The sequence below is a fragment of the Pongo pygmaeus genome, chromosome 6 (assembly GCF_028885625.2).
Source record: "Pongo pygmaeus isolate AG05252 chromosome 6, NHGRI_mPonPyg2-v2.0_pri, whole genome shotgun sequence".
Lineage (NCBI taxonomy): Eukaryota > Metazoa > Chordata > Mammalia > Primates > Hominidae > Pongo > Pongo pygmaeus.
The window spans coordinates 36,156,640-36,178,141 of NC_072379.2; the positions used below are offsets into that span (position 1 = coordinate 36,156,640).

Genomic DNA, 21,502 nt, shown 5'->3' on the forward strand with positions numbered 1-21,502 from the left:
TTTGACATGTAGCTCTGGGAACTCAGCAGGCCTTGAAGCTGCTTCTGTGGACAGAAGAACCCTCGTAGGGCAGGGACACTGGCTCAGGGGGCTCCCTCTTTCTCTGTCCCTCTGGGATGAGAATGTTCTGACCGCTTGGCTGTGAGTGGAGCTGCCTGAGTGGGGCCTTCAGATCACACACCTGTGGCCTGTGCCAGATCCCACAACAGCTACCAAGGAATTGGCTTCATCCTTAGTCTGCACAAGCCAAGCACAGTTCTCACCTCTCCTAACCCAAGAGTCACCCATGGTCCATACTCAGAGGAGTGGACCCTCCTCTCCTGGGCATTGGCCTCCCCTCTTGGGGTCAGCAGCTGGGGAAGGCCAGTGCTCAAGGTGCAGGTGCCCTTGTGTGAGCTAGACATGGAATTGGTGACAAGGAAGCTAGGGTCCAGCCCAGGATCCACCCCTGAATCTTACATTCTGAGCTTCATTTATTCTGTCTGTAAAGTGAAGAGAAAAACCCCACTTGTGCTCATAAAATAACAATATTTCCCCACACGATTATTCAGAGGATGAATTAATGCAGGGAAAATGCACCATCCCAAAGGTGGAGTGCATTGCTGCACAGCAAGGAATGCAGTGCTGGGAACTACTGGGAGGTGGGTGGCATAGACTTACCCGCTCTCACGGGGTTTTGCTCCACCGTTTATGCTCTGTGGCACACAACTGTAAGAACAACTGGCGGGAAGTGGTCGTGTACAGCCCCGGGCTGGGGAGAAGGGATAGAACTGGCTGACTCAGGACTGCAGCCACAGCACTGGCCTCATCAGCTGCAAACCTTCATCAGCTCAGCCAAGCAACTTGGAGTCCTCTGACTCAGATGTCAGGCTAAGAACTGAATGTCCTGGCCAGTAGCTGGCTGATGTAATTCCCCAGGGCTATCGGATTTAAAGGGCCGAGGTCTTCTGCCGGACAGAGCCCACATGGCCTGCTGTCCCCTGGGCCCAGTGTGGGCTGCCCGCTGGACCATGGAGATGACAGCCAGCGTGTGCCACCTGCCAGTCACAGTCCCCTGGATGGATCCAGCTCAGGCCTTCCTGCTGTCTGGGGCCCCCTCTTCATTGTAGAGGCTGGAGGCTGTGGACAGAGCTTGATTTATGATTTGTTTGGTTTGAAACACTGAGGTTGCTTTTGGGGTTGTGCAGAAGGAGCTGACATGGGTGAATGCCAAAACCCTTTCATCCATTGGCAGAATGTATAGGGGAGATCGGTTTTGACAATTCCTTTTTTTTTGTTTTTTTTTTTTGAGAAGGAGTCTTGCTCTGTGGCCCAGGCTGGAGTGCACTGGCGCAATCTCAGCTCACTGCAACATCTGCCTCCTGGGTTCAAGCGATTCTCCTGCCTCAGCTTTCCGAGTAGGTGGGATCACAGGCACACGCCATCATGCCTGGCTCATTTTTGTATTTTTATTAGAGATGGGGTTTCACCATATTGGCCAGGCTGGTCTCAGACTCCTGACCTCAGGTGATGTCAGGAGTGATGGAATTACTCCTCAGCCTCCCAGAGTGATGGAATTACAGGCATGAGCCACTGTGTCCAGCCAACATTTCCATTTTTATTGATGGTGGTATATTACTAACTGTTGGTGGTACCTTAACAATTAAGTCAGCACCTTTTTACCTCCTTTCCCTCTCTTGCTACCCTTTTCCTATCACCGGATATTTAGCATTCTCCAATTCCAAGCAGGACTGTTCCGAGATCCTGAGCTGACCTTATTCTATATATGATTAGAATAATCTAACATAATTCAGATAAGTTATTCACCCACCATCATTTGACAAAGAAAACAAATCAGAAGATGGTTTTCTTCCAATTGCTGCCTTAGGAAAGACATTTTCTTTTTATTGGATTTGAAATGATTTGCCAGTGAGGGTATTCAGATTGGTCTGCTTGGATGGATCAGTTGTCTGGCAGGTTTTACTGGGAAGAAGATGGGATACAAAAAGTGGATAGTTGAAGTCAGTTAGGTTGCCAGTGGGGAAGTGGGGAAACTGAGGATGAGGGTATGGGCTGAGTTGGGGAGGCCATCTCAAGGAGTGAGGAAGGGAATAGCACAGGGCAGGCAGCCAAAGCTGCATCCTGAGGTGCCAGCATAACTGAGGAGAGGACCTGCAGCTGGAGGGGCAGCCAGGCCTGCCGCAAGTTCCCGGAAAGTCTCAGAAGGAAAGAGTCACTGACAGCAGGAAGCTGGAGGGATGTGAGGCTGTCCCATCCCTCCCCACTGAGGCAGCCTTGCCTCAGGGCTAGGTGTGCCCCTGGTGCATGCAACTCCTTGAGCTCTGGCCAAGGGTCTCTGTGTCTTCCTGGTTCCTAGACGGGCCGTGCTATGCAGTGTGTGCTGTTAGCAGATCACATATGAGACACAGAATGCAGAGGCATGCCCACAGCTCCATGCATCCCCATGGAAACCAGAGAAGCCCTCCAGAGTCCACTTCCCTTAGGGGTCTGTAAGTTCCCTTCTGCAGGAGTTGTAGGCCAGCTGCAAGCTTAGAGAGAACACAGTCCTCCACAAAGCCGATAAAAGACGTAAGGCATTTCAAAGCTTTGACTCAGTTTTATCATCAGGATGAAAGCCCTCGGTTGGATCAAGGTCAAGTGTGTCCTGCAGACATGGATATCCACCCCAGGGCATGGGAGGCCAAAGGTCACAGAGCAGTGTGGACCTGAACCGAGGCTTAGGGGCTCATCACCTCCCCCAGAATCAGTCTCACCTGGTGCTTGCATAACCCCAGATGGATGCAGCAGTGAGCCAGGAAAAGCACAAGGCCTTAGGATTCACAGAGTTTCTCCCTGAGGAGTCACTCAGTAATCACGGGATGTCCATCCTTGTAGCTCAGATCAGCGGTAAGGTTGAGAAAAACCTCAGATCCCATCATAAGATAGGTGTAAATTTGAAGCTTGCTGTAGTCTGAACGTTTGTGTCCCCTGCAAAGTCCATTTGCTGAAATTCTAACCTAAGGTGATGGTATTGGAGGTGGGGCCTTGCAGTGGTAATGAGGTCAGCACAGTGGAGCCCTCCTGATTGGGACTGTGACTAATTAGTGCCCCTGAGAGTCTCACGCCTCATTGCACAATGAGCACCGTGGATGGTGAGTGAACGATGAATCCATGGATCCCTACAAATGCAGATGCTGACCCTGACACCTACCCCACAGTACCCTGACATTGGTATCCACCCTGTGAGGTGAGGGTGGCTTGCGCCATCTCTGTGGTCCTTCACCCTTCAACTCTTACTCTCCTGGGTGCCTAGGGCTGACAGGCAGCAACCATGGAAGCCACATTTATTTCTCCCCTGCTCAGTGCTGGGGTCCTGGCAGGCACATTGTAAATATTCCCTCGCTCATCCCTCGGGCCTATGGGTACTGTTTCATCTCCTTCTTCCTGGGAGGAGAGTGAGGCTTAGAGAAGTAGATAGGGCTCCTTGGCTGGGGAGCAACTGGAAGCGGGAGTTGAGCCCAGATCTGTCAAAATTGAAGGAGCATGCTACATCTGTGGCTCTCCCAGCTCCTGAGTGAGGCAGCCCCTGCCCACAAGGCTGCTATGCATGGTTGGAAAACAGAACCCTGTTCGTGAAGAAAGCAGGGGATGGTCTAAGATGGTGTAAAGTAAAGAACTTCACCTGGTGGTGGGGATGGAGTGGGGCAGGTAGAGGTCAGCGTGGACTGTGTGCAGACCTCCCCTTGGGTGATGTTTGGGGGAGGACTTGAGAATGGATTAGCAAAGGGAACCAGGAAGGGAATTCCAGGTGGGTGGAAAGGGTGGTGTCACTGGAGGAAAATGCAGGTGAGTAACATGAGGCTGTCACACGATGGTCCCTCGGAGTTACACTTAGCCGCCAGTGTCAGGAGAGAAAATCAAGTGGCGCAGCGGCTTCCATTTTCCCTGGTGTGTGTCTGGGGCCAGCAGCACACACACTGCCCTCAGCTTTAGAGCCTTCGAATGAGGGGGCCTTTTGGGGATTCAGCCATTAGTTCAGCAAATACTGTTGGCATGCTCTACGCAAGAAGGTGCTCAGACAGGGTGAGGTCAGCTGGCAGGCTCCATGGTGAGGCATCCATCTGGGGACTCACAAGTTGATTCTGAACTTTAGGCAACAAGGAAGACATGTGGCTGCACGTCGATGCGGCCTACGCAGGCAGTGCGTTCATCTGCCCTGAGTTCCGGCACCTTCTGAATGGAGTGGAGGTAGGTGCACCTTTCGCTCTCCCTAAGGCTGTTTTCACAGTGCTCTGTTATTGACCTCTCCCTTCATGAGGAGCTGACATCCAATCTCTCGCTATGAGGTTTGTTTTAGCCAATTATGTTTGAACCAATTCCCACTTCCTCAGAACAGGGGCTGAGAGCCTTCCCCAGTCATACAGCCTGTCCTCCTGAAATACTCCTGACACTTACAGTTCCATTTCAATCTACACAAATCCCAAACAGAAAGAATAGATGTTAGCTTATAAAACTGTGGGAAAGTAGGAACAAAATAAAATCTTAATGAACTTAAACTCAAAAGAGTAATTTAAAATACCAACCCGCAATTCCATACAATCTGGTTCAATGTGACAGTCATGTTCTGCCCATACATCTGAACATGATATTCACTTTAACCAATATTGAACGAGAAGCTACCAATGCATTTAAATGCCCCAGGCAGTCTTCTGGAAATTGTAAAGCATGGTCTTTAATGCTAAGTGAAATGCCTGCTTCTTTTGAGAAGTAGCAATCAAAATTATTGACCAACACTCCGCTTCTCCGAAAAGCAACAGAATGTAAATTGGTACAGACTTAACACAAAGAAATGACCTTATTGATATACTGTGGTGTGTTATTTCAGACTCAAGTGGGATTTCATTGTTGGTGGTGGCTCATAGGGTGGGAAGTCTCTCTTCCCCAAGAACTCAGTTTTGAATGCCATAGAGGGTCCTGAGAGGCAGTATTTGGCAGTGTGTCCAAGAGAAGGAGGTAGCAAAGCAGGGGAGCTGTGGCACTGGCCAAGAAAGAAATGCTTTCTGCCAAGGGGCAGGAGGTGTCGTGAGACCTCACCCATGTGTGATGGCAGATGAAGGGCACAGTCCTCTGCATTAGACTCCTTGGTTTGAATCCTAGATTTATCCTTAAGACTAGCTGTGTACCCTTGGGCGAGTTAGATATCCTCCCTATCCTCCATAAAATAGATTTCATAAGAATACATCCGGTGTGGGATTGTCGCCAGGGATAGATGAGTTAATCATGTTTTAAGGGCTTAAAAACAGTGTCTGGCAGACAGTAAATACTGAACTTGCATTAGGTGCTTTTGCTATTTTCTACCATGTCTTAGAAAACCTTTCCCTTGACACCTTCCTCTGCTTGCATGTCAGGTTTGCTAATCACTATTCTAATTACAACTTTGAATTCTCATAATGCTGTAATATCAGAAAAGTGGGTACCAGAGGTATAGAATACAAATGGCCCCATCTTGGAAAGAATAATCCTCTTACTACTAATCAATGAAGTAGTATTCTGGTTTATGTCTCCGTCACAATCATTCACTCATTCTTTCAATAATTACTTGCTGAGTACTTAATACAACCTAGGACTTACATGATGGATCCTTGGGGGTAAATGGAGCTTCCAAAGGCCTATGTATGCACTGGGGAGAGGGTGTAGTATATGAGTAGTTCTCATAATGTGATGCCAGTACCCAGCTGATATAGTTCATTGCCGGTAGCTAGTTTGGTGGGTGTTTGGTGCTGGGAAATGAAGAGTAAATCTCTGTATCATATAAATGCATGGCATGATGGAGATAATCTCCATTATTTGAAATATCTGTCCTGGGACAGTTTCAAGGGAGGAAGGGCTAAGCAGTCCTCTGGGATTTATGTGCCCTCCCCAAGGCTGGCCTGAGCTTGATGCTCTTTTCTAACTCTGGGTATCAGGTTTAGGGTTCGTGATCTTTTCCTACCACTGCTCTTCTTTTCCCCATGAACTGACAACTTGAGGTTTCATCTTTCATAGAAGGGTGCCTCATTGTCAGACCACCATAGCAATGGGCTTTCCAGCCAGATCCTATCAGCAGCAGACAGGATTTCATGCTCTACAATGAGTCATTGCCATTTTTCTTGCATTATTGCTCCCGACTCTCTTTCCATGCCCAGCTGAGGGCTGTGCGTCTCAGTGGGGCAGATAAGGAGGCTGCAATATCCTGTTGTGGCCCTGCCTTTGGAGATAAGAGCCTTTCTCTCGGGTCGGCAGGAGGAAAATATCACTGCTGGGTAATGAGAGAAGTTTAAACAGATCAGCCCCATAGGAGGGAACTCATAAAACTCCTAGCAAACAGAGCTCCTCTTTAACCTTTTGTCTCCTTTTATCAACAAATGAAACTTGCTGTAATTTCCTGTCCTTTTCTCAAAATTACTTTTATTGAAACCTAGAAGGAAATGAACCTGGATCTCCAGAGCAGTGGAAAGTTGTCATCCACCGACCAAATGCCTCCCAGGACGCCCCCCAGGTCCCTCAAGCTTCTGCTGCCTCCTCGGTGCACATCCCTGAAACCAAGTAGACAGGAGGTGCCCTAGGGCGTTGGGAAGACTGAAAAGTTTCCCAGTAGGAGAGTCGGCCAGACTGGCGCCTCACTGCAGCAGCCACCTTTATTTCGGTATCAATTACGAATCTAGCCGCATGGCCAAATCCCTGGCCATTAAGGTGGACCCTGTTCCTGTTCACCAGTCAGGTGATAAACCAGGATATGATTTGAAAAGCCAGGACATGCATTTGAAAAAGAAAGCACCATTTATGACAGCTAAGGGAAAATTCAGTGTCCTCCTCTGCTACTCTTGGTGGCTGGAATCTCTTATTTTCTCCTTGAAGATAAGGTAGCCCCTAACACTGATGCACGCAGCCAGAGCCGGTTGTTCACAGTTGTTATCCAGGATCTTCCAGCTACGGGAGTCTGTAGCTGTTAGGAATGCAATGAACTTGAATATTGTCTTTAAAAATAAAGGATCTGTTTGGGGTGCAGTGGCTCACACCTGTAATCCCAGTACTTTGGGAGGCTGAGGCAAGAGGATGGCTGAAGCCCAGGAGTTCAAGATCAGCCTGGGCAACGTAATGAGACACCCTGTCTCTACAAACAAAATTTTAAAAATTAGCTGTGTGTGGTGGCACACGCCTGTAGTCCCAGCTACTTAGGAAGCTAAGACAGGAGGATCACTTGAGCTTGGGAGGTTGAGGCTGCAGTGAGCTGTGTTCGTGCCACTGCACTCCAGCCTGGGCAACAAAGTAAGACTCTGTTGCTCAAAAAAAAAAAAAAGAGAGAGAGAGAGAGAGAAACATTTAGATAAATGGGGAGAATTGTTGATATGTTACAGCAATGCTGGCAAAAGAACCCATCAATTAAATGAAAACTGGGTTTATCCCTACCTACTATAGATTAGTAATAAAATTTCCTCTTTCCCACTGTTTATCCTGACACGTGTAGTCTGAGAACTTTGCTAGCTCAACAAGTGGAAGGAACTTCAAGCATAAAGTATTTCACAGGCCAAATCAGTACAATTCCTGTACGTTGTACTTGTGAAGGACAATTCTGATTTTTCCAAATATTCCAGTAATTTAAAATATGATGTGGATACATTTTATGTCACATTAGATTATGTAAATTTGAAAATGCTTTTCATTTGGGAATATAAACTTTTAATTTTAAAATTCTTGTTCCATTTTATGAGGGTATAATCTAGATATAGCAAAACATACAAATCAACTCTAAATACATAAACCCACCCCCATGTACTTACCACCCAGCTCAAGAGTAGAACAATTCCAGCACTCCAGAAGACTCCCCTACCCACTGTAAGTTACTACTCCCCTGGGCAACCCTACCTGGCCTCTACCACTGTGGATTAGTTGTGCCATAAACTTTTATTATCATGTATGGGGTCTTCTTTATAATTAAATATTTATAAGGAAAATGTTTTCTTTTTCTTACTCTTGTTCTTTGGCAGTTTGCAGATTCATTCAACTTTAATCCCCACAAATGGCTATTGGTGAATTTTGACTGCTCTGCCATGTGGTAAGTTTCCCTGCTCACAGATGTCAGTTGCCTGTCCGAGGTGACAGTGCATTTGAAAGAAGCCGGCAGGGAAGATGCCAGAGCCAAAGGGGTGCAATAGTCACTTCGCTCACTGCTTGCTGCAGTTTCTGAACCCTTGATGGAATTATTGCTAATTCTTAGCCTCGCTGGAAACTTTTATCTAGGGAATATCATTGCAACATACTGGCATAAGAAATGAGGAGCCTAAAAAGGACAATTTGTAATTTGATTTATCCAGCATTAACAGAAAACAAATGCAAGTACACACTTCTAATTCAGTAGCTTCTGTGTTTTCATTCTTAGATTCATAACCAGTCTTAGTCTAATGCTAAGTTTAAGCAATCTGAGTCCAAATGCTTAAAAGTATTTGCTAAGGCCAGGTGCGGTGGCTCACACCTGTAATCCCAGCCCTTTGGGAGGCCAAGGCGGGTGGATCACCTGAGGTCAGGAGTTCGAGACCAGCCTGGCCAACATGGTGAAACCCCGTGTCTACTAAAAATACAAAAAATTAGCTGGGTGTAGTAGTGCATTCCTGAAATCCCAGCTATTCAGGAGGCTGAGGCAGGAGAATCGCTTGAACCTGGGAGGCAGAGGTTGCAGTGAGCCGAGATCATGCCACTGCAATCCAGCCTTGGCGACAAGACTCTGTCTCCAAAAAAAGAGAAAAGTATTCACGAAGGAAAAATAATAGTAACCATGTTTCCTAAGAATTTCCCTGGAAATTCTTTTCTTTCTTTCTTTCTTTTTTTTTTTTTTTTTTTTTTTGAGACAGTGTCTCACTCTGTCGCCCAGGTTGGAGTGCAGTGGTGCAATCTTGGCTCAAATTCTTTTCTTTTCTTTTTTTTTTTTTTTTTTGAGACAGTGTCTCATTCTGTCGCCCTGGTTGGAGTGTAGTGGTGCGATCTTGGCTCACTGCAAGCTCTGCTTCCCAGATTCATGCCATTCTTGTGCCTCAGCTTTCTGAGTAGCTGGGACAACAAGCGCCTACCACGCCCGGCTAATTTTTTGTATTTTTAGTAGAGACGAGGTTTCACCGTGTTAGGCAGGATGGTCTCGATCTCCTAACCTCATGATCCGCCCTCCTCGGCCTCCCAAAATGCTGGGATTATAGGCGTAAGCCACTGCGCCTGGCTGGAAATTCTTAATAACAGCACAATAATACCTTGGTGATATTTAGAATAAGAAAAAGAACTAAAGCATTAAAGTGGGTGATATTACACGACCTGCACAATGTTTAAAGAAATGATGATGGGCAGTGGTACAGGGACACTAGAAACTAGTTTCTCTAAAGTTTTAAAGTAAGAAGTTGATTGATTGATCATAGGGCCAGGAGGATTTGCATGAATTTTGTACAGTATGCAAAATTGCAAAATTTTCCAAATTTTCAGAAGGCTTTGCAAAATTGTTCAGTATGTAATTAAGTGAATAACTTTTCACTTTCCTCCTAAGCATGAGGAAAGCAATTTTTATACAAAACAACTAATGTCAGCTCTCAAGGTTACCAAAATATCCGTTTGACGTTTTCCTGTATTTTTTTTAAGGCTAACCACATTTCTAGTCCTTTACTTGTATACAAATCAAATTATTTTTTGTCAGTCTTTTTCCCCAAACTTCCGCTATATAATTTTAAAACCAGTTGGTATGTGGGCATTTCAGACTTAATTTTGTCTGAAATAAGTATTTATGAAAGACATGGCTGTTATGAATGTGAGTATTCTTTTGTATTCTTGTGGTTGTGTTTTTCTGTTTCACCCAAGGTGGAACACAGTGAGGACAGTTTGCACGGTGTGCCAGAGGTCCCTTTATTCGAGGGGTAATTTTGATTGAAATGTAAATCCACTCTGCTGAGGTTTTTGGTCAGTGGGGAAAATTCTCTAAGGGAGCTGGAGTTCGGAGGGACCAGGCAGAGTGTCCACAGGCTCTGGCAGGAACAAGTGGCTCTCCCCACATGCTTTTGTTTTGCAAGGGGCAGGCGTCCTCAGATGCCTTCCACAAAGGAAGCCCTAGAACCACCCTTGAGCAGGGCGAGGGCTGATGGGCTGTCCAGAGGAGGGGTTCTCGTGTGCCCTGAGGCAGTCCTCAATGCCTGGATAGAACAGTGATATCAGCAAGGCTGTTAGTGACTGTGGATAGATACATCCAGGCTGCCTTCTAAGTCCCTAACCTCTCGTAGCTCTCTGGACCCCCACGACAGCCCTGTGATGAGGGACACAGACATTGCCACGCATCTTTACAGATGAGGAAACTGAAGCGGTCAGGGACCAGAAATATTTTGGGTCCCTAATCTTGGAGGCAAATACTGACACATGATAAGAAGGAGTGTAATGAATGCGGCGTCCTGCCCTCAGGTCCAGACAACTAGTGCGTATGTTAAGGCTGAGGAAAACCTGCTTAGTCAGTGCAGTGGTGAGAAGGAGTTGAGCCTTTTGGGCCGTGGAGTGCCTGCCGCAGAGCTGATGCCCCAAGGCTGCCACAGACACTGCAGAGCTGATGCCAGCAAGTTGGCGGCTGTGCACTCATCTGTCCCGGACAACTCTTCCCTGGCACTCGGGGTTCAGTTCAGCCACCAGCCTGTGAGGGGAAATTTGACAAAGTGGAGGTGATGTAGGGAAGAGACATAGGACACACAGGGATGAGGCCAGGCCATTTGGAAAAGGGAGAGAGGACAGAGTTTAATTCCTTGTAGAAGGAATTAAACGTAAGCCCTAAGACACAAGAGAGGCCTGCGGTGTCTCGAAGTCTGCCACAAGAGAAGGGCGATGGGGTTAGTTCCCATCCTCTGGAGTGGGCAACAGTGGTGGGGCAGGGTGGTTGCAATACTTCAGGAACCTCTTACCTTCCTATGGGCTTGAAAGGTTACAAAATATGTTTTTAAATTACAATAGAGAATGTGCTCTTTTTCTCCTGAGCCAGTGCGTTCTCGACAGAACAAAGGTCAAAGAATTTGGTGAGATGATTTGTACCTGGAAAAATCAGATCTCTCCAAAACCCAAGTTTTTGTCCCATGACACTATAACAATGGCATGAACGTTGATAGATGAAATCTGATTTTTGAAGGATTTGTGTTTTAGCACAGAAATTGCTGATCTTTACTGTTTGGGGGCACTGTGCCTGCATTAGTTGGCTAGGGCTGGCTTAACAAAGTGCCATGGACAATTGGCTTAAACAAGAGATGATTTCTCTCAGTCCTAGAGGCCAGAGGTCTGAGATAAAGCCATCAGCAGGCTGGTTCCTTCTGAGGCCTCTCTCCTGGGCTTGCAGTTGGCTGTCTTCTCCCTGTCCTCACATGGTCTTCCTTCTATTCACCTGTGTCCAAATGTCCTCTTCTTATAAGGACACCAGTCACATTGGATTAGGGCCTGTTAACCAAAAAATATCTGAGACAGGTCTTAATCAATTCAGATGTTTTATTTTGCTAAGGTTAGGGACACTCCTGGAAGAATAAACATGGAATCACAAAAACAGGGTGTGGTTTGTGCCTTTCTCCAAAGACGATTTTGAGGCCGGCAGTATTTAAAGGTGAAAGCAAGCTGGAGGGGAAAGAAGGAGGGTATGGTCACATTACTGAATCCATGTGTTGTAAGAGAAAAGGAGCAGGTAGGGGAATAGTCAATGATATATTTGTCTTCACGCCCAGTAAATCAGCTCTTTATATAAGATAAGGTGAGCATAGACTAGCTACCTGTAGAGATATTTAACCTTTTATCTGTAGCTTTCTGCTTAGGAACAAAAGGAAAGGTATCTTCTTGCATGAAAGCCTCCAGCTTATTTTTTTTTCCTTTGGCATAGTAAATTGAGACACCAAGTTTTTATTTTCCATTCACATTTCTTCCCATCCCCTTTTAAAAAAAGTCTTCAGAAAATGCATTTTAGAAGAAAATGCATCTCTAGTCTTGGGGTTTTGTCTGGCCTCTTGTGACTAAGACAGTTTATTTCTAGACAGGTCCCATGTTGTTAGGAAAGCTCATTTTTAGCAGGTTGTAAAGTCTCATGACCCATGAAGAAGAAAATAGGTGGAGGAAGAGAGAGAGAAACAAACAAACAAACAAACATAAAGGGAGAACAACCCTGGAAAACTGACATAAACCGTATTACTCTGAAGTCCCTATGTCAGTAGGCAGGTATGAAAGTGATTTACGTATATAAATAGGTTCCTGTTATTTTCTTCCAAAGTTGACGTTGTCTAGCTTCAGTTTACAGGGCTTTAAGAAAAGCATAGCTTAATATTTAGTGATTTCAAATCACGATTAAAAAGGAAAAGAAAGAGGAAAAAAAAACTGACAACATTATTTGGAGAATTGTAGCCACGAAAAATTTTAGAATTCAGCCCAAATTGTAGAAAATAATAAAAACAGACAAACATTAGGCAAGGCTAGACTCTAATTACAGATGTACTATAGTTTATTTTGAAACATAATTTTTCTCTTTCCAGTTCCCCAATTTTATTAAATACAAGATTATAATAGGGCCAATTTATTTGTAAAATAAGTTTTAGTTCTATTATGATTGGCTTGATTATTTGGATAAAGTGCAGCAAGAATAATCATTTGCCATATAGGTTTGCTCTCTTGCTCTTTTTGTTGTTGTTGTTGTTGTTTTTAAATTGGTTTTGTTGGAACCTTTTCATAAAGAATCTAAGATTTAGAGCTTTTGTTGTTGTTATTGTTGAGACAGAGTCTTGCTCTGTTATCCAGGCTGGAGTGCAGTGGCATGATCTCGGCTCAGTGGCATGATCTCGGCTCACTGCAACATCCACCTCCCGGGTTCAAACCAGTCTCCTGCCTCAGCCTCCTGAGTAGCTGGGACTACAGGAGCGTGCCACCATGCCTGGCTAATTTTTTGTATTTTTAGTAGAGATGGAGTTTCACCGTGTTAGCCAGGATGATCTTGATCTTCTGACCTCATGATCCACCCACCTCGGCCTCCCAAAGTGCTGAAATTACAGGCATGAGCCACCGTGCCCAGCTGATTTAGACCTTTTTAAAAGCCTCAGTCCCGGTCAAGGATTTTTCTGTGCCTATAGATACCTGTATGAATTGGTTGAATTTTTCTATTTTCAAGGTCCCAAGAAAACTTGAGGTTCCTAGCCCTGTTAGAAAGTGACATTTTTTACTTACCACAGGTCAGGACCCTGTAAAGGACAAGGTATGGGGCCAGTTTTTCTAAGAGGCTTTTACTAGCTCTGTAGGTCACCCTTATTTTCTCAAGGCAATGTGAAAATGTCATTCCAATCAAGGCCTTGGTAAAATAACGAATGACAGAACAGGATCACACAGAGGTCATTGTAAAATCAGTCATTCATTTAGCCAAAGCGATAACTCAAAGATTTCACAACCTTTATTCTTTGAGAGAAGAGACTTACTTTTCTAAACAATAAACTCTAATAAAGACAGTATGAGGCCAATTAAATCTCTCTCAAATTTTATAAACAAATCTATTAAATTTTAATCATCTTGACCAAAATATACAATTTCCATAAATCATTTTATAACCTTTTATAATTTTTTAATTAAAGAATGGGTTAATGTCCCAAGAAAACCTTGTTAATCTGGCATAGGGACACAGATGCTGGTCTTGCATCAGTGTACCTTTGATATTAGTGTTTAATTTATAGAGAAACTAAACTAATTTTATCTCTCAATATTAGCTCTTCCAATCTTATGTATCCACCTCTTCTGTGATAGTCTGATAGTCCCTGGGCCTAGAGGGGTTGAATAGTTTTAATTTCTGGCTCTGTGTCTCATGAACACAGTTTATTTTGATTGTCATCTTCTCCTGGGTCTGAAGATGAGGCTTTTAACTGCTGTCAGTGTTTAAGACTTAGCTGGACTTGGTATCTTTTTTAGACCCAGGAGTCAAAGTCCTGTAACAGTACAATGACTTTAGAAGCAATACAGAAAGTTATATAGATATAATAACCTTAATTTTTTAAATCTCAGTTTTCATAGGACTTTAGTTAGACACAGGAAGAGTGCATCCTGTGTTATAAGTGAGTTTTCTATTTCATAGAAGAATTTAGAGAATAATATAGGAAGCAAGCATTTGCTTTAGGCTGGGTGTGGTGGCTCATGCCTGTAATCCCAGCAGTTTGGGAGGCTGAGGTGAGAGGATTGCTTGAGGTCAGGACTTCGAGACCAGCCGGGCCAACATGGTGAGACCTTATCTCTACGACAAATACAAAAATTAGCTGGGCGTGGTGGCGTGTGTCTGTAATCCCAGCTATCCTGGAGGCTAAGCCACAAGAATTGCTGGAACCTGGGAGGCAGAGGCTGCAGTGAGCTGAGATGGTGCCACTGCACTCCAGCCTGGGTGACAGAGCAAGACTCCATCTCAAAAACAAACAAACAAACAAGCAAACAAAGAAAACCATTCAGTTTAGACCTTTAAGATAAGATATATTTTTTAATCAGGCCACAACGTTGGTCAGAACCAGAGGGGAAAAAATTAAAGGAGCTGATAAAAAGTTGAAAGAGTTACTATCTCAGGCCCTCTTGAAAGGGAGAGAAAGCTGAAAACAGTGAGATGAAATTAAAGTTGAAATTTTGGTTTATGAAAATTAAAATGTCTTGTAATTTTATTAAGAATAAATCAGTACCTTAAGAAAATTTAGTTGTTCTAACAAATTTTTTAGTTTATTAGTGTATTTTTAATATCAAAGCCCAATTTCTAGAAAGACTATTATAAATAATTTTCTTTTAATCATGGCCAACTTGATCACATAAACATTTTTTCATAAATTATCTTTTTATAAACCTTATTATGACTTACACAAACCATTTACTGAATACTTGGAGTTTCTGTTTTATCCCAAACATCCTCTTTTTTAAATAACCAGTGATTTTATTTTAGGACAAAAAATATATCACACCACATTTTTGTCATGTAAAATTATTTTCCTTTTAATCTTTCTTACCAAAAATACCACTTAATATTTATAACATATTTTGCATCTCTTTTATTTACTGTTTCCTTTTACCTTGTTTTAGAAATGACCTTTAAGTAATCTTTGAATTAGACAAAAATTATTTCTTTTTAATAAGAACACATTGTCTTTTAGAAAAACATTTTCCTATATTTTTTTTGAATTGGAAATGACTCAGACATTTAAGCAATATCTATTATTTTGTTCAATGTTACTTTAGATTCTAAATTATATGTCAAGTTTTTTTAACACGCATTTATTCTATTATATTTATCTAATTAATTTTTTAATAGATTACTTATAAAAACTGATGGTCATCATTTAAAGTTATTTCCCTGCTAACCAATTTTATAGCCTGCGAATTTCAGGTGTTTACCTATGTAAAAAACTTAAGGTTAAATAAATATATTTGTTTTTTCTTTTTGCCAAATAATTCAGGATTAACTGTTTGCTATTAAACCAACAATATTAAATGCCTTACTTACCAAAAGTTACACAAAGATAATTCTCTTTTGGGCTGCATTTATGGCTTTATAACCCTCATTCCAAATATTGACACTGACACCTTATAATATTTAGCAAACATAAATATAAAACTACTTGACCAGTAGTATGAATTATACCAGTATAATTGTTGCAATCCAATATGACAAGATAAGCAATCTAACAGAAAAATGAATAAAAAATTCTTTTTCAAGGAGGAAACAGATATGCTTAATAAATACGAAGTTACTCACCCTCCTTAGTAATCAGAAATGTAAACTGAAATCCCAGTAAAACACTATAGGTTGTTTACAATAGTCTCTTTATACTAAACATTGAACAGAATATGGAGAGGAGCTCGCAGACTGCACAACTGTTGTGGAGACTGATTTGGTGCTATTGAGTAGGGCCATAGATAGATGCTTTCCTCCAACCTTAACATAGCTCACCTTGTGCTATTCCATTGGCAGATGCATGGCTGACGGGCGCTGCACTAGGGGCTCCAGGAGTATGCACAGGGATTGTCCCATGTCCACATCAGTGTAGTTTGTCTATCAATAAATGGGAAATGATAGAATGAATGGATTGGGATATGTGCATGCACTAAAATCCCATGAGGTCATACAAATGAGTGAGCAAGAGCTCTGCGCATGAATGAACGTGAAACTCATAGGTCTATTTTGGGGTAAGAAAGTAAATTATAGAAACATGCATGGAATTATAAAATTTAAGATAATACATCTTAAGTTTATGTTACAGTATGTTTAGCAGTGTGCAAAATAATATAGATTGCTTAGGGATTTGGAGAGAAAATTTTGTAGAACTACGTAAGAGTAGGAACACAAATTCAACCTTGTGGCCTCTTGTGTGGGACAGGGAGAGGAAGCAGGTGAGGGACAGGAATATTTAACTTTTATTAATACTTATAATTTAAGTTTTATTTCATAAGCAGGGGGTGGTGATTTATTCTTTACATCTTTTGTATGGCTTTAATTAGTGCAAAATTTTTTAAATTAAAAAACAGCTGGAAGGCCCCTGCTGAGAATGAGAAGGGAAAGTGTGGTCTTTGTGGACAAAGGGCAGAGTTCTACTGATAGCCATAAATATTCACATCCTTCTTGGTTCCTTCTCTTTAAAGCTAGGCACAGAGCTTTCTCTAATGCAGAGACCCAAAGGACCTCCCCCCACAACCAGTGGCTCCCCATAAAATGCCTATGATGCAAGAAAATTCCCATACACACACAAAATTAGGTGCAATCAATTTTCTTCCACAAGTCAAAGAAATAATATATACTAGACAGCTTATTATTCCAACTGACTTTGTCTGTCTTTAACCTTAAAACAAAAATAAAGGCTCAATGATCTTTTATAGATAAATCCAGCCTCTCTCTCACCTCCTTGGTAAGCCACATCCCAGCATCCTATTTTGTGCTCACTGAGTTCTGTCTTTCAGGGACTCTCACGTTTTATTTGTTTCAAGCCTAAGCTACTGTCAGATTAACATTTCTTCTCTAGTTTGCCCTTAGGATACTTTATTTGCTACAAAATTGCTTTGTGATGGTGTCACCACACTGCCAATGAAGCAGAGCAATGGCAATTACCATAAAGCACAGGTCCTTCAAAGGCCAGCCCAGTGAGAGTTTGGGTCCAAGTTCTGCAGAATGACTACCAGTGTGAGTGCTCCGTGTGCAGACAGGTGAAAGAGGACCCCTGTCTGCAGCCCAGGGCATCCTGGCCTTCTCGCTCATTAGCCCTTGGAATTTTCACCCCACACACACTTACTGATGCCAGCAGGGCCAGGCACTGTGCCGTCCCTGGAAAGAGAGAGAGGAGCAAATGCTAACCTCTGTGGTTTTCTCTCTTGACACCAGTTCTCCAACTCTGCAGACACCAGCTGGGTGTCCTAAACTCACTCCTATTCTGACTGTAACTACCTAGAGGTAGCATCAGACTCCACAGGGTTAAGGGCTCAGTCCCATCAGCCGGCCCCCACTTCAGATGCCAGTTACAGTGTTGGGTCTCCAGGTTACCCCCAGTTCTGTCCACCATGGCTACAAGCTCAGGGGTGTTCCCATAACCCTTGCCCCAGGTTCAGTAACTTACTAGAACAACTCACAGAATTCAAAAAATAATTTTACTTAGGTTTACAGGTTATAAAGAGTAGAAATGAAGAAATGCAACGGCAAAGTACAAGTGTGGTGGTAGGTCACGTGTCTTCCATGCCCTCTCTGTGTATGCCACCATCCCGGCATCATGAAGCATTTACCAACCCAGAGCTCTCCAACCCTGCCACTTAGGAGTTTTTAATGGAGTTTCATTCAGTAGGGATGATTGCTTAAATCACTGGCCAACTCACCTCCAGCCCCCTACCCTCCCTGGAGATTGGAAGCCATTGAGGAGACCCCAGCTGCCAGCTATCTTATTAACATGCAAAACCCACTCTTATCACTAGGAGATCTCAAGAGTTTTAGGAGCTGTGTGCCAGGAACCGGTAACAAAGACCAAATATTTATTTTTTATTCTAAGACCCCCTCCCCAGGTACTCGGAGCAGAGACAGGGCCGTGAAGGCAGAGTGGTTTTTATGGCAGGGCCGGGAGCAGGTACCTGAGCTGAGGCAGGTGGGGAGAGGGGAGAGGTGGTCCAGTCTAGGTTGCTTGGTTATCAGCCCTATCATTTGTTCTCTAAAACCAGGGTGAAAAAGAGAACAGACTTAACGGGAGCCTTTAGACTGGACCCCACTTACCTGAAGCACAGCCATCAGGATTCAGGTAAGCTGTGAGCCTGCTTTCTGTGGACTGTTTCTGGTCTTGTTCCTGTCAGAGTTGCCCTGGAGGTCCCTGGGAGTTAGGGGAAGACCATCCATATCCAAGGAGGCTCCCACAGAGAAGCCGGGGTGCTGTGCATTCCTGGGTTTGCCCTTGTAGCCCATTCCCTGTGGGTTGGTTAAGAGGCCTGGGGAGGCTCCCTGGGGAGGCTTCTGTTCTAGAAGCACTGAGAACCTGCTGGGCTCATTGCAGGAGGAGGGGGCAGGTGGGCATAGCCATGGGATTTTAATATGGGCATGCATACTGCCTGCAGACAAGGAAACGTCTTCAACATAACGATGGCCATAATGTCTACAAAAAGGCTTTGCATCACCTTCCACCATACCATGAGGAGGCAAAGTAAATGAAGGAGGTTGAGTAGGGTTGGTGAGGGAAGAGAAAATAAGATGAAGCCAAGGCTCAGATCAGCACACAAAGGTGCACCTAAGTCATTTGGTCAGTAGGCCTGCTCTCTGTGCCTGGCGCTGGTGACAGCCAAGGAGGCTCAGCACCCACCTGCAACGTCTAGCAGGGAGGAGATGAGCGGGCAGTTATCAAGTGGCATCAGGGGATACAGGCTGCTCTGGGGCCACAGCAGGGAATGCACAATTCTTGGCTTTTGCACTTCACCTATGTCGTCTCATTTGACTTGGGCCAGTGTATCTGGCCAATTAATGGTAGGCATTGAACTAGAACCAAAATAAATAGAATTTTTTTGATAACTGAAAATTCTGTCACAACACTGGTAAGGAGGTAAAGTGGTTACACTAGTCATGTAGGCTTTGAAGATGTATTCCTTATTATTAAAGATGTACATTTGGAAAATAGAGTCAATGCTGGGCCAGAAAATTCCCATAATCCCACCACTCAAATGCAAACAATTCTAATATATTGCTGTATTTCTTACCAGTCTTGTTCAATGCATTGTTTGCTTTGTTTTAACTCTGCACCACTTACCAATTACCAATATACAAGCTGCCCTTCCCACATGTATCTCATGGAGTTTTACATCTTATGAGGCACATAAGACCTATTAAGTAGTCCACAGTTCAAGTAAAACCATTGTCAGAGGAAATTACTGGCTAAGAGGTTTGTCATTTCTTTATGTTAACAGTAAAGAATTGTGCAAGGAAGCTTCTAACTGGGCCAGTTCTTTACTCATCCATAAGGAAGCAGATTCACGGAGAAGCAGATAGGAACTTGCACTAATTAGACACCGTATCTGAATTCTTCTACTGAAAGCCTCCAGTTTTTCTTTCCTGTAGAAGTTTCTGCAATGAGGGAAGTCTTCTATAATTCTGCACCACCCAATATGGCAGCCACCAGTCCGCATGTGGCTACTGAATGCTTGAAACGTGGCTCGTCTGATGAAGAACTAAAGTTTAATTTCCTTTAGTTTTAATTAACTTAAATTTAAATATCAACAGCCACATGTGGCTAGTAGCTACCATATCAGATGGTGCAGTAATAGAAACTAAAAAGGTGGGCCATTCCCTCATTTTCATTCATGACAATCATCTGGTTCTTTGACAATTTTTTTTTTTTTTTGAGACAGGGTTTGGCTCTGTCACCCAAGCTGGAATGCAGTGGTACAACCTTGGCTCACTGTAGCCTCCACCTCCCAGGCTCAAGTGATCCTCCCACTTCAGCCTTCCAAGTAGCTGGGACCACAGACATACAGCCCAAGGCCCAGATAATTTTTTGAATTTTTTTTTTTTTGGTAGAGATGGGGTTTCACCATGTTGCCAAAGCTAGTCTTGAACTCCTGAGCTCAAGCGATTTGCCTGCCTTGGCCTCTCAAAGTGCTGGGATTACAGGTGTGAGCCACCACACCCGGCCTCGACAATTTCTTACTGAGTGCTTCCTGCATGCACTCTGTTGAGTGCTGTTGTTTCATTTGCAGTGGTCTCTGTAAATCATTGCCAGATGCTGCTACTGATGTTATGTTTGTTTAACAAGCTCCCTTACTAATCAGAGGCCGTGTGGCCTAAAGGAGAGTACTGCATATGGGTTGAGATAGGCTGTGTGACTTTGGGCTTCCATCTCGGTCACTCATAAAACAGGGGGTGGAGGTCTTGCATCTCCTCCCAGCACTGCCGTTTTTTATGCTAGTGGAGAAAATAACTATTAGGGAATGATACAAACTGGTGACTTCAGATGTTCTTGTAAATACAACGTAGGCACTCTTGTGCAGTGGATGAAGTGCAGGGTGGGGTGTGGGTTGTATTAGGTGGACAGCTTGTCCCAGCTGAGCATGGTCAGGGCCTGCTATGGCCCTGCCACAGGCCCTGTTGACTGGGGAAGTAGGGGACACTGATGTGCCTGGTCCAGCCCACATTTGTGGATCTACTCCCAGAGCACGAGACTCCCTTTTCCACCTATCTGTGTAGCAGGACTGCAGCATGTTGTCATAATCCTCACCTGACGCCTTGCGCAGGATCACTTGTATTAATAGAAACTCCCGTCTCTGAGCCTGCATCCAGGGTTCTTTCTCCTTTATGGTCCTGGGATTTGCTGCTTTAGGCATGAGGGGAGGCTCAAAAGCAAATCAGCCATTTTTCATAACCAATGTGGAGCCACTGATTCCTGGATGTTAAAACTGACTCAGCAGATATTCACTGAGTGTCTGCTCTGTCCCAGATACTGAACTAAGATCTGCTAAAATCCACGGTTACAGAGATGAATAATCCCACCAAGAGTTTCATTCTCTTCTTTTTAAAATATTCTAATCACTCCGTATATCACAAATTCACCTTCCCATGCATGAATGAATGAATGATGAACGATTTACGTGATCTGAATGCTAACTCTCTACTGGGCACTAGATGAAACCTCAGATGTTCATGCTATATAACTGCAGAAAGCAAAACTAATGGGGGTCTGTTGAGAGCGTAACATTTCCAATTTGTGTTTTGGGCATCCTGTTCTCGGGACACTCCCTTAGAATATGTTACCCTGGGAAGTGCCACAAAGAACACCCAGACCCAGCCTTTGGGCAGTTTTATTTCTGGCTTAGAAAACACAAGAAATTTACCTGGAAGATGAAAAGGATTAGTGTGTGATCAACAAACCTGTCTAACAGTTTCTTTTTTCTTTTTCTTTCTCTTTTCTCCAGGGCTTATCACTGACTACCGGGTAAGTGGGAGATTCCACTGTAATCTCAAATGCTAGTGGAGTGCTGGGGGCTACGCCACAGC

The 21,502-nt window shown here is 43.8% G+C and overlaps 1 protein-coding gene across 7 annotated transcripts in view; it reads left to right on the forward strand.

Moving 5' to 3' along the window:
- DDC (dopa decarboxylase) overlaps positions 1 to 21,502 on the forward strand; it is a 115,898-nt gene that overhangs the window by 78,450 nt on the left and 15,946 nt on the right. For 6 of the 7 annotated variants that reach the window (XM_063667314.1, XM_054495456.2, XM_054495457.2 and 3 more), the window contains 4 exons: positions 4,133 to 4,227; positions 8,007 to 8,074; positions 18,193 to 18,269; positions 21,421 to 21,440. In XM_063667314.1, the coding sequence (XP_063523384.1) occupies positions 4,133 to 4,227; positions 8,007 to 8,074; positions 18,193 to 18,269; positions 21,421 to 21,440 (260 nt within the window). Of the gene's footprint in view, positions 1 to 4,132; positions 4,228 to 8,006; positions 8,075 to 10,443; positions 10,809 to 18,192; positions 18,270 to 21,420; positions 21,441 to 21,502 lie in introns of those variants that run through there. The other variant, XM_054495461.2, reaches the window with a different exon arrangement.